Here is a 13,304-nt window from a genome sequence, read left to right as displayed (position 1 = left end):
CGAGTGGCGCCAGCAGAAACAAGATTGGGTGAAGCGGAGGACACTATACACTACCTCCAGAGGGATGTGAAAGAACTCAAGGACGCACACACGTAGTTGCAATGGAAGGTGGATGACGCGGAAAACCGGGCAATACGCAATAACCTGCGGTTTGTTGGCTTTAGGGAGGGAATTGAGGAGTCTAACATGGCGGGGTTCCTGCGCGCATGGATACTTAAAACGATGCCCCAAGCGGAGTTCTCCAATTGCATCATCATAGAAAGGGTGCACAGGGCCCTGTTTGCGAAACCGCCAGAGGGAGCACGACCCCGACCGGTTATCGCGAGGTTCCTAAATTTTGCTGACAGAGATACAATCCAGGAGAAGCCAGGAAGCTGGGGGAGATCCGGGTTGACAACACGCAAATAATGATCTTTCCAGATTACAGCCAAGAGGTTCAGAAAATGAGACGCTCTTTTGACGCAGTGAAGGCGAAGTTACGTGAGCTGAAGATCCAATATATGCTGCTCTTTCCAGCCAAACTCAAAGTCATTTATAAGGAGAAAACTCACTTTTTCACCCACCCAGAAGATGCATGGCAATGGCTAGAAGAGAGACCGCCCCTCCGGAGGCGAGCAGAGGGCGAGCGAAACACAGGGGCGAGGGGTTCTGCCGCAGGAGGTCAGTGGGAGATGGTGAAAACGCAAAGGAACCGTGGAATGAAGGGAAATAGGAGAGGGCAGATGACGCCATACCCCAAGAAGAACATGTAATGGGGTTGGAAGCGCACACCTTTGTTTTGGCAAAGTAATAGAGTATTTACAACAAAATGAAAAATCTCAACACAATGGTGCAGCAGTGCAACCCTCGCTGTCTAACAAGGGCCAGTACACAAAAAAGATAAATGCTTCCAGGGCGGTCGCAACACTGCACACTGTTCACACGTGGTCATGAGGTGACCCTCCAGGTCATTTAGTACAATTTAAAGACACTATATCCAAAATAAACCACATCAGAACAAATATACGTGTAAATGTAAATCTTTACATGTAATTTGTAGAATCAAAATTTCATTCACATCACTTTTTGATTATATTCACTTGTGGAACAAAGGGGGTGGTGATGGACAGAGCATCTGAATTAAACAGAACACTCATACCCAATCAAAAGATCAGGGCTTGATCCATCACCGTTTTTTAGCTCACTGCACCATCCCAGTTCAGAAGCTTTTCTGAATCGTTTTGGCCACTATAGGAGTGGCAGGGTATGCTCAGACATGAGTCCCTTGCTCACTGCACCATCAGGATTCAAGCAAGCCAGGCCGAAGACGGCTGCAATGCCAGAAACCGGTCCCCGGAAGCTTGTTTCCTTTCCAGTAAAGAATTGGCTTGGTAGTTTGGTCTGCCCTGTTCCCATGATGCACTGGGCCAGGGACAGACTAATTTGCATGTAGCCAGGTTCTGAACTGGGATGGTGCAGTGAGCTAAAAAACGGTGATGGATCAAGCCCTGATCTTTTGACTGGGTATGAGTGTTCTGTTTAATTCAGATGCTCTGTCCATCACCACCCCCTTTTCTGAATCGTTTTGGCCACTATAGGAGTGGCAGGGTATGCTCAGACATGAGTCCCTTGCTCACTGCACCATCAGGATTCAAGCAAGCCGGGCCGAAGACGGCTGCCAGGCCAGAAACCGGTCCCCGGAAGCTTGTTTCCTTTCCAGTAAAGAATTGGCTTGGTAGTTTGGCCTGCCCTGTTCCCATGATGCACTGGGCCAGGGACAGACTAATTTGCATGTAGCCAGGTTCTGAACTGGGATGGTGTAGTGAGCTAAAAACGGTGATGGATCAAGCCCTGATCTTTTGACTGGGTATGAGTGTTCTGTTTAATTCAGATGCTCTGTCCATCACCACCCCCTTTTCTGAATCATTCTTCCAGATAGGGCCACCCGCCTAAACCTCAGACGCACTTATAACTGGCTACAAGAGGTGAGCCACAGGGAAGAGCCCCATTGGTTTTTGTCATTGGACGCCGAAAAAGCGTTTGATGCCATGCATTGGCCTTTCCTTGAGTGTGTACTGACTAAGTTCGGCTTTGGCCCTAAATTTAAGACATGGATATTCCTGTTATACATGGAGCCCAGAGCCAGCGTTAGGATAAACGGTACCACATCTCGTGACTTCCCGGTCCGGAGAGGGACGACGACAGGGGTGTCCACTGTCCCCCCTCCTTTTTGCACTCACAATAGAGGTGCTGGCGGGTAGAATTTGCCAAAATGACGATGTTAGGGGCTTTAGGAAAGGAGAGGCAGACCCAGCCTAAGAGAAAATCTCGCTTTACGCGGATGACGTCCTCCTCTACATTGCAAAGCTGGAAACCACGATCCCGGAGCTCTTTATGGTACTGTTACGCTATGGAGAGCACGGGGGATACCAGATAAACTGGCACGAGTCGGTCCTTTACGACCCCAGCGGGCGCGGTAGCTGGACGGAACTGCCCGGTAGGTTGTTGATGACAACTGAAGGGTTTCAGTACCTCGGAATCCATGTGACACTAGATAAAAAACAGTCCTACGACAAGAATGTAGAACGCATAATACAGAACTTTATGGAGAACGTGCATAGATGGCAACAGCTCCCTCTTACCATACTAGGGCGAGCAGCCATGTTTAAAATGATAACGCTACCAAAATTCTTATACGCACTCCAAAACGAGTACTACCCCCTGCCACGAAAGGTGTTCGAGAGAATAAATGCGGAACTTAGGGCCTTCCTTTGGCTGGGTAAACAACCGAGGGTTGTGCTGAGCACTCTCCAACGTCACCCATATAGTGGAGGGATATCTCTCCCAAATTTGGAAGCCTATTACTGGGCAGAACATTTAGCCCCAATTAATGACTGGCTACATGCATCGGCATCGGCTGGTTACCCCACGTATGCCCTCGAACGATACCGAATGGACGCCCGGCCGTATATTTATTATCTAAATGGGGGAAAGGGAAGGACAAAACTTATTTCGGCTACGGGGCTTACCCTGGCGATGTGGAACAATGCGTCGGCACGCACGGGATGGAAGAAAAAACCTACCCGCCAGACCCCGATCTGGCAGTGTACGTGGTTGACAGAACTACATAAATTAAAGGGCTTCCAGAGATGGGATGATATTGGGATCCCAAATATAGGCGACATAATAGCGAAGGGGTAGTTGAAATTCTTCGCTGCACTGAAACTGGACTTTGGCCTACACAACACGCAGATTTTTTAATATACAAAACTATGACACTCATGCATGCAGAAAAATCCAATTGGACACACTCCCAGAATACGGTCCCTTGGAGGGCAGACTACTGCAGGAACAAATCCAAGAAAAGGTAGTCTCCCTCACGTATAAAACATTGATGAATAACATGGCAGACAACCTGGGCGACCTTAGGAGGAAGTGGGAGACTGAAGTGGGAGAAATGGACACAGTAGACTGGGACATAGTACTAATGCATCCTAGAGAAGTAGCTATAAAGTCCAGGCTACGGCTTATACAATATAATGTGCTACACAGAACGTACTACGAAAGGGTGAGACTACACAAGATGGGTAGGATTGGAGACATGAGATGCCTGAGATGTGGCTGTGCTGAAGGAGACTTCTACCACATCATTTGGTCATGCCCTACAATACAGAGATATTGGCAAGAAGTGTTGAAGGAGTTGGGTGAGGTTCTTGAGGACCCATTGCAACCGGATCCTAAAATGGTCCTTCTAGGAATGACAAATGATGTGGACCTTGCCCGTCCCCTGTTGATCTTTCTGGTCCTAGCGTTGGTAATAGCAAAAAGGGACGTGGCTAAGGACTGGGGAATGGACACTCCGCCACAACTGGGGGAGTGGAGACGAGGGCTAGATGTCTAAATGGCTGCGGAAAGGGTTACATACAAGGCAAGAGGTTGCCCCAAGAAATTTAGCAGAGTATGGGGGAAGTGGAGAAAATTCCATGGGCTGGATGGGGGGCTGTAGGAGGGGACTGAAGATGGACAGAAATACAAGGGAACACTGATCCCACTTGAGGAGAACCGGGAACTGAGACAAGCAAACCGCCACGGATCCAACCAGACATTCTATAAGGGGGTTGAACTGGAGGAAATTTCTGCTGAGAAACTGGGGGATGGGGGTTTGAGGGGATGGGAATAGAGACCGAAGATGGTACGAGTGTAATGTTGTACTATGATAAAATGCAAATAAAAATATTTATAACAAAATATATATATATACAAATTTGGGACACTACAGTAAAACAAACTTATCATCTGGCTTTTGCTAAAGATAAATTATTTATTTGACACTATTTCAAAACATTTTATGAAACATGGTTACATTATGTTCCACAAGGAATATATTTTTTAGCAATCATATATAAGAACCTGTTATTGCAATGTTTCACAAAACTGCATTCATTCAGAACCCCGAAGACACCAGACTCAGCTTCGAGGAAGCAATGAAAGACGTTGCAGCCTGGATGAGCAACAGCTGCCTAAAACTCAACGCGGAGAAAACAGAAGTCCTCGTCCTTAGACCTTCCCCCACCGCTTGAAACTACATCTGGTGGACCTCCGCCCTCGGAAACCCAACCACCCACCCCGACAGACCATGTCCGGAACCTCAGCATCATTCCAGACTCCTCCCTCACCATGACTCACCAGATCTATGCCTTCTCCTCCACCAGCTTCAACTCCCACCGCATTCTCTGCAAGACCTTCAAATGGATCCCCCCGAAGCCTGAAAGGCTGTCACCCATGCACTCATGACCAGCAGACTGGACTATGGCAACACCCTCTACGCTGGAATCAACAAATCCCTGCTACACAAACTCCAGACCATCCAAAAAACCGCAACCAGACTCTTCTTCAGAACCCCATGACTTGAGCACATGACCCAGCACCTGCAAAACCTCCAATGGCCTGGGTCCAGCAAATAATAATATTGTAGAGAATGGAAAAGCACAGAATGTAAATAATATGAAATGAGATAAGATTTTACATAGTTATTTTTTAAGGAGACATACATGCCAAATCTTTAGCGCCAAAGGTTTGTAGTAATGAGGGCTCAGTATTACTTTTGAACAGGCGTGTAGCTGACGTCTGTCACTTATATGTGCAGATGACAGCTGCCACCTAGGTTTCCAGTCAGAGACTCATCTACAAGACTAGAATGAATTATGCTTGCAAAAAAAGGGCAGTTTATGAAATCATGAACTTGGTATGGCTTTGCTTGGAGCGACATTGCTCTGCTGTATGGAAATTAACCCTGGGCGAAGCACTACGCTACGCTCGCACAGTTTGCAAAGTTTGCGCAACTTCGCAACCACGCGAGCTACACGTAGTACAATGCGAACACGCGTAGCGCAGCGTAGCGGTCATTTTTTGCTTGTTCGCGGTCCTCAACGTCATGTTCGCGAACCGAGCAAGCAAAATGATATCCAGGCGAGATTCTCTATGCAGGGAGGTCAGTTTTTTCATAGTGAGTGGTCGTGCATGCTCGCGACCGCTCGTGATGAGAAACTACCAGTTCGCATTGAGAAAGCTGCTGCTCGAGTAAAAATCTACTCGAGCGGCAGAAAACTACAGCTCGCACTGTGCAGGATGCCATTTTCAATGATTTCACAGTGCCGGATGCTTGTTCGCACTGTGCAATCATTGAAAATTCATCTTGCACAGTGCGAACATGCTACTACGCAGCTCGCATAGTGCTACGTGAAGTTCGCGTAGTGCGAAGTGCACTTCGCGTAGCTTCGCGTAGCGCTACTTCGCGAACTACGCCCACAAGTAATGAAAATGCTTCAGAGCTCCCAGTCTCTATAATGGAGAGTCCTGTGAACAGCTCATTTATGCCACCCAAATCATTTATTTTGGGGAACATAAATCTTGTGACCATGGCTTAAGGTAGGAAAGAAACTTGAGAAATCTCTTACAAACTATGTCAAAGCCTAAAGCTATGATGCTTTTTATTATATACCAGCTATTCTAATGAACACATGAATATATGAAATATAAGCATACTATCAAAATGTATTATGAATGTAACACACCACTGTTGCACAATAAACAACTAAGCAAAGACATGCTTAAGGGGGGCTCCTAAGAGGCTTTAAGGACAAATATATAAGGCATTCTAATCTTGTTGAACGTGTGCTTTATTGCCAGTTTCAAGGTTTAGGTCATGCATTTTGATGTTTGTGTTTTTTCAACCCAAGGAAAAGGATAACCCTGAAACAGAATTCCACATGTCACAATTGGTCAAGAGTGTACTGAGTCTGTTTTTAGCAGGCACGGAAACAATCAGCACAACTTTAAGATATGCCTTTCTTCTTCTTCTCAAGTATCCTGAAATCAAAGGTACTATATTTAAGGCTGAATATTACACATCAATTGCAATCTTTGTTTATATTACATGCTTAAAGAGATGTTACCCTTGTGTATTCCTTTAGATCTCGGTTCACTGTTATCACACATCATTATATTGTACTCTCAAACTAAAATTAGTTGGTGTTCACAGCTCAGTTACTAATGGGCCTATTTACACAATACTAACAAACCCCTTCCTCTTAACATTACTTATGTGATGAAATGACAGTTTTCTCAGTACCGAGAATTCATTAAAATGTGGATCAATACAATTAAATTAGTACTTCAAATCCTTTTTATTCATTGAACATATATGAAAATAATATATCACGCTGTTCTCCATTTCAGAAGCACATATGGCAGGAAGGCTTTAATATTGCATAATATGTTGTTTCTCTGGTGTCGCTGTGATGTCATATGCTATTATAGGATTGTGGTAAAGGAGATCATTTTTAAGTTTCTCTTTTGAAAAAGCCTAAAAATGCTTGCAATGCTTAACCCATCGTCCAGCCTTTTTGTTTTAGTAAACAATGTTATTTGTGCAAAAGTAACAAATTACAGATGTTTTGCAATCACTGATAAAGAACTGGCAGAATGATTACAACATCTTAGCCTGAAATTGTAACTGCAACAAAGAAAAACTAAGCGCCTTTAGGTTCCCATACCTCTAAACACAGCAACGTAAGTCACACCACCACCTTGGTTCCAGTCCAGCCAAACACAAATCTCCACCATCTCAGCTTCACCCCCTGGCATCCCATACATTAAGTTTTCCAGTCCTAGAACAGCCTAGTGGAGCATCAGAGTATGGTGTACCCAGGGCTAAACGTGGGATGAAAAAACTGGGGGATCTCTCAAAGTAAGTAAGGCTTAAAAACACATCAGCTAATAATTTGTGCATAAAATAGAGTGCTGTCTGACTGGAATTGTGCTGCTTCTGTCCTTGCAGCCAGATATACAATATACCAAGTAGCTTTACATCTTCAACAAGCAAGTACTGTTGGCTTTGTCAGCGGTTATTAGTTGCGTAACATAAATAAGCAACTACTAAGGCTTCATTGTATATCACATTGAAAAAGAGACTCAAATCTGTTGCCATTTTATCAATAAGGAGCTTTTTGTTCTCGTTCACCGCGTTAACAAGTCCATTATTGATGTAAATACAAAAACAATTCCATGACAACTGAATACTGTCCCGAGTTAGGCAGCTTGTGCTAACCTTGAATTGAGCCAATTCATGTTATACCCAGAACACGAGTCTAAAGGGGAAATGAATGCCGAAATGGATGTTGCCGGACAGTAGATGGTCACTAAAATTTCATCAGTATAGTACAGTTCTGTATATTCTCCCACCAAGGAGGGAACCACAGATACACTTGAACCTTTCTAATGGCTGCCACCAATGGTTCAAACAGCAATATAAATAGCAGAGAGGACAGGGACATCTCTGGCAGGTTCCTCTATGTATAACTACCTCCAGTGACAGGTAACCACCACAGTTGACAATGGCTGTGGAATTGGTATAGAGCAGTCCTACCTTACAGATAAATGCTCAGCCCAGGCAGAACCTTCCTTGTACTGAAAATATTTAGGATCATTCAACGCTGTCAAATGTTTTTTCACATCTAAGATGTCACCAACTGATCACCCGTACTATCTCAGTTGTGCCGCAGAAGATGTAGAAGTGTCCTCAAGTTATTCGCAGAGGGTCCACCAGGGACAAAACCTACATCTTATGGATGTACAAGGTGAAGTAAAATTCTTCTGAGCTCATTCACCAATATTTTTGCATAGATCTTCATATCGTAATTCAGTAGCAATATTTATCTATAACAAGCACATTTCAATGGATTTTTGTCATCCTTGGGGATTAGTGGATCTAAATTTGCGATGGAGAGGTCCTCTTTGACCGATGTCTTTATACATTTTACAAAGCAGTGGGGTGACCAGATCTTTTTGGATCTTATACAACTCTAGCGTGAGTCCATCTTCCTCTGACTTCCTGAGAGAGGCCATCCTGAGCCATCTCATCAACTGCGATGTACTGGCCTAATTTCTCCCTATGCAAGTCTTCCAGTCAAGGTAGAGGGAGTTTTTATAGGAAGTCTGCAATCACATCCTTCGAGGTTGTAGGGGTAGAATCATATACCATCACATAGTAGGAGGCAAATTCCCAGGCCAAAGCTACCAGGTTGGAAAGCAGTGTGCTAATTATGTTTACAAGTTCTGGTATCATTCTCTTGGCCTTTTGCTGTTTCTGTTGTGCTACGGACAGGCATCCAGTTTTCTGATCCCTTTCATAACTATGCTGTCGGATCTTGAAAAAGCAGTTTCTGCATGTGTAGTGAAAGACTGATTCAATTTGCATTTGGTGCAGGGTAATAACTTTAAATTCTCAGGTCTGGGGTGGGAATTGTATAATGCAATCTTTCTTTCTACCTCTATCTCCAGGCTTTTCCCCCTCTACTGCAATTTATGTTTAGTAATTGTAAAGTCTCTCATCATCTCACCTCGCACATATGGTTTACCAGCCTTCATTGCGTGTCAGGTAAGCCTTGAAAAAACATCATAAACGGTCTTTCTCCACAGGAGTTCTATAGCCAGCCATGTGCATTCGCCATGTGGGAGGCAGAGGTGCCAGTATAACCAATTCAAGACTGATTCCTATCAGCTCATGCTCAGATATTCCATTCAGAGATATGTAGGTCACAGACAGCACTCTAATTAGAGTATTTGAATGGAAGAAGAAATCAATCCTGGATCTGGACCAATGAACCTCTGATGTGAACATGTATTTCCTGTCATCAGGGAAAGGGAAGTGCCATAAGTTTACAAATAAGTAAGCAGACATGACATTTTGAAGTATTTTGGCATCTCAGACCGTAGTAGATATACAGTCCCAACCTAACCAAAAGAGGGATCTAGGACCATATTCCAGTCCCCTCCAATTAAGGGGTTTGCAAAAAGAAGCAAGGAGTCTACAAAGGTCCAGAAGAAAATCAGTTTTTGGCCTAACCTGGGCATGGCCATTACCTATAATGAGAGGTCCTGTAATTTCAACTTGACGAAGACATTTCTGCCATCCACATCAAGCCATGTTTTAAATGTATGAATGAGTAGAGACTTACAGACCAAGGGGGCTACTTCCCTTTGTGTGACCCATAAAGTTCCAATCTTTAGCACCTAAAACTGTAGCAGTCTTCCCTTCCCTGGTTTCCTCATTGTGGTGTATGGTGTGAATCTCGTAGAGAGATAGTCTGGTCCAATTTGGCAGGTAGCTCTGAAGGTAATGACCAAGAGTTTGAATAGAATTCTCTTGTGTAGCCGGAGCCAATGAAGAGTTTTCAGAGCCTCTGAAGCTGATGACCCGCGTGGAAGTTTCAAAACCAGTCTAGCAGCTGCGTCTTGTCCTACCTGTAGTCTCTTCAAAGTTGATTTATTAACCCCTGCTACAGTAGTCTGGGCATGTGAGTATTAACGCCACAGCCACTGTTTTCCTTGCAGTGAGTGGGATCAAATCAAATAATGTTTTCATGGTTTCAATTAGGCCAGAGCAAGTGCCCACCACCTTAAGGATATAGTGTTTGAAAGAAAGAGAGGAGTCAAACCACACCCCCAGATTTTTGGCCATCTCCACAGTGGCTGGGGGAGGTGTTGCCTCTTCTGGCCACCAATCCTTCGGTTGAAAGGGATTATCTTTCCTGATCAACAGGATTTCTGTCTTGTCCGTATTACAACGGAGATGGTTGTTTTTCATTCATGTGATGACCGCCGTGAGACAGGCTTTAAGATTTTCTTCAGCCTCTGTGGAATATTTCTCAAGGGACAAGATCAGCTGAGTGTCGTCAGCGTAGGATGTTGTTTCAATCCCGTGGGCCAATATGAGGGAAATAAGCTGGGCCATGTTTATATTGATCAAGAGTGAACTAAGGGATGCACCATGTGGGACTCCTGTAGTGGTAGTACGTTCTGAGGAAAGAACGGTGCCTAGGGAGACTGCCTGCCTCTGATTTGACAGGAAGGATGTGATTCAGGACAAAATTAGAGAGTTCCTTATAGACCATTTTTTCTGTAATCTTACCCGAGATTGGCAGTAAAGATATGGGCCTATAGTTGGAGAGATTAGAAGGGTCAATATTTTGTTTTTTCTTTAGGGGTTTCACTATCGCAAATTTCCACTCATTAGGCACTATGCCAGAGGACAGCGAAGAATTCACAATACCATTAATCACGAGATTCACTATGTCCATAATATGATGCAATATCATTGGAGGACATTCATCCAGTGGGGAGCCTGATTTACATGCTAGGATAGCTTCATGTGTCTGAGATAGAGTAACCGTTCGAAAGGCATGAAGGACGGGTCTATCCTGCCTATGATTTGACTCCAGGTCGTTCACCGATTTTTCTGATCTTAATGCTCCAAAGTCTTTTGGGATATTAGTGATTTTTTCCTCAAAGAATGTTGCAATGTCATTACAGAGAGATTGGGAGGGGGAATTTCTGAATGTAGGGCTTTAGGATCCATAAAATAATTCACAATAGCAAATATCTCTTTTTGATTTTGCTTTGCCATGGCTATTCTATTCCCAAAGTGCTCTTTTTTAATAGTTTGATAACTGTGTGGTATTGCTTCCTATATGATTTAAAGATCTGCAGATTTGCTATCTCATAGCCCCTTCTCCATCTATGTTCGAGTTGTTTGCAGTGTAGATGGTGTTTAGCTAGATCTTTAGTGAACCATGGATCATTATGTGATTTCATTTTGCCTCTTCTAGAGGAATGTTTTAACGGCATTAGATCATCACCTATGGGCGTCATCCCAGTGTGGAAGCGATGGGAGACCATTGTTGGCTCTCCAGTCAGTCTCTGAATTTTTTTTTAGCAATTTTGGCCAAGCTAGGATTAGTAGCTAGCAGATGCCATTTCCGTTTTGGCACCCCCATAGAGCTATTCTTGGCTGCTTGTATCACCTTAGATATTGGGATAGCCAAGGGGATAAAATGATGATCGGACCAAGCCTGTGGAATAGATGCCTCTATCCGGATTGAAGGAGAGTTGGAATAAACACGTTCCAATGTATGACCTGCCCTATGTGTCAGCTCCTGGACTAGTTGATTCAAACCAAGGGGAGGGCCCATTTCCAGGAATGTGTTGACCCCAGGGTTATTACCACATTCTAAAGGAAGGTTTATGTCCCCAAGCAATGTAAAGTTGGCATATCTAAGCAGAGTTTGGCTAAGACTTTCCCCTAATGAGTCTGAAAAGTACCGCTATTGCCTGGAGAGCGATAGATTAAGGCTCCAACGAATGAGGTTGAGCCATTTACGGCACAGCAGAAGCCAAGGCTTTCAGCTCCCTTGAGCTCATGTAGAGTAAAGTTCTTCCACTGTAGAGTATCTCTGTGAATGATAGCCACCCCTCCAGCTCATGTAGAGTAAAGTTCTTCCACTGTAGAGTATCTCTGTGAATGATAGCCACCCTTCCTCCCCTACCATCCTCTCTGTCTTTCCTACAGATGGTGTAATTAGGGGGAAGGCAACTACAATATCTGGACTTCAGTCTTCTTTTAGCCATCTTTCGGTAATACATAAAAAATCTAAGTAATTTCCAATGATTAGTTCCCTTATGTAAAGAGAATGTTTGACCTGGGAGCGTTGCATTAAGTAAGCCCCCCTTAATTACCGTTTCATGATTGGCCATTTTGTTTTTTGTCATTACATGATTACATTTCATAGGTGATAGCTGTACACAACATTCCCTGCAAGTAATAGGGCCTCTGATTTTGTCCACATCCAAGTGATGTCCACACTGATTTTTAGTATTTAATTGTCTTAAAGAGATGGAAGAAAATACCTTATCTGATTGTGAACCGGCAGCATGGCTGGCGCTGGACGCGTTCCAGAAGCGGATGGGCGCAGACGGGCTTGCCTTTGGCGCGCCGCTGGCACGCCTGCTTCACGCATCCTCTGCGCGTCGGCACCATCAGCTGTTTTTATAGATGAGCTGCCGGTGTGCTTGTGGAGAGACTAGATCGTCTCCCACACAAGATGGCATCCATCAAAAGTCCTGGCAGAAGTGAGGGCAAATCTGGCGCAATCAGCAGAAACTGTGGTGGACCTGGGAACAAACACAGAGTAGCAAGAAGACTCAAGCAACAAGAGCTAGACAGGTAATAATGCATTTCAGCAGTAAGCCCAACCCTTATAGTACTGAAGTGAATACAATCTTTATGCTGTCTAACTGCCACAAATTTAAAATCGACAATCCTCTAGAATACACAACGTAGTGCAGAAATTAAAAATTTAACAACAATAGTCAGGAACACAGCATGACTGACTCCGAAGACCTTCTGGCAGCATTTATCTTAACATGGATGCACCCTGACCTAGCACAGAGTCTGACGCGAACCCCACAACCCCCTCAGACCACCAGTAAGGAACAACTGGGTTGGGGAAGGCTAGGGAGAAGAGGGAGAGGAAGACGGGGTGCAGTCCGCAGGAAAACCAGATCAGCGTCACAGAGGTGACAGAAATCTACCATCAACTGGCCCACAATTAGACTACCGGGAATGCAGTCAGAGTGTCGAGGAGGCCAATGGAGGAGGCAGCTGAGGCATTGACATGATATGAAAATCTAAACCAGGCACAACGCCGCTGCCAACAGGAAGGCAGCAATGGTGACAGGTGGCGGGAGTCCTGCGCCACAGGAGAAAACGGAGGTAACAGTCATCAGTGTGGAGATGGTGCAAGGAGTGCGGACACAGCTCGGGAGGACCTGAAACAACATCCACAGGGTGAATAACGACCAGGGACTTGGAGGATGGGGGGAGATGGGGACAATGGCACACATGCAAAACGAGGTCTAGCACACTGCACACCCACAATGACCCAGGATCATGTCCATGTTCCCCACAGCACACTCAGCACACACAC

At 44.6% G+C, this 13,304-nt stretch overlaps 1 protein-coding gene across 2 annotated transcripts in view; it reads left to right on the top strand.

The window, feature by feature from the left end:
- Window positions 1–13,304, top strand: part of LOC144755473 (cytochrome P450 2G1-like) — a 291,649-nt gene that overhangs the window by 156,480 nt on the left and 121,865 nt on the right. For both annotated transcript variants that reach the window (XM_078644445.1, XM_078644446.1), the window contains exon 6: window positions 6,219–6,360. In XM_078644445.1, coding sequence (XP_078500571.1) covers window positions 6,219–6,360 — 142 coding nt within the window. The remainder of the gene's footprint in view (window positions 1–6,218; window positions 6,361–13,304) is intronic.

The sequence above is a fragment of the Lissotriton helveticus genome, chromosome 5_1 (genome assembly GCF_964261635.1).
Source record: "Lissotriton helveticus chromosome 5_1, aLisHel1.1, whole genome shotgun sequence".
Classification (NCBI taxonomy): Eukaryota; Metazoa; Chordata; class Amphibia; order Caudata; family Salamandridae; genus Lissotriton; species Lissotriton helveticus.
This window is presented reverse-complemented; position numbering and strand designations above follow the sequence as displayed.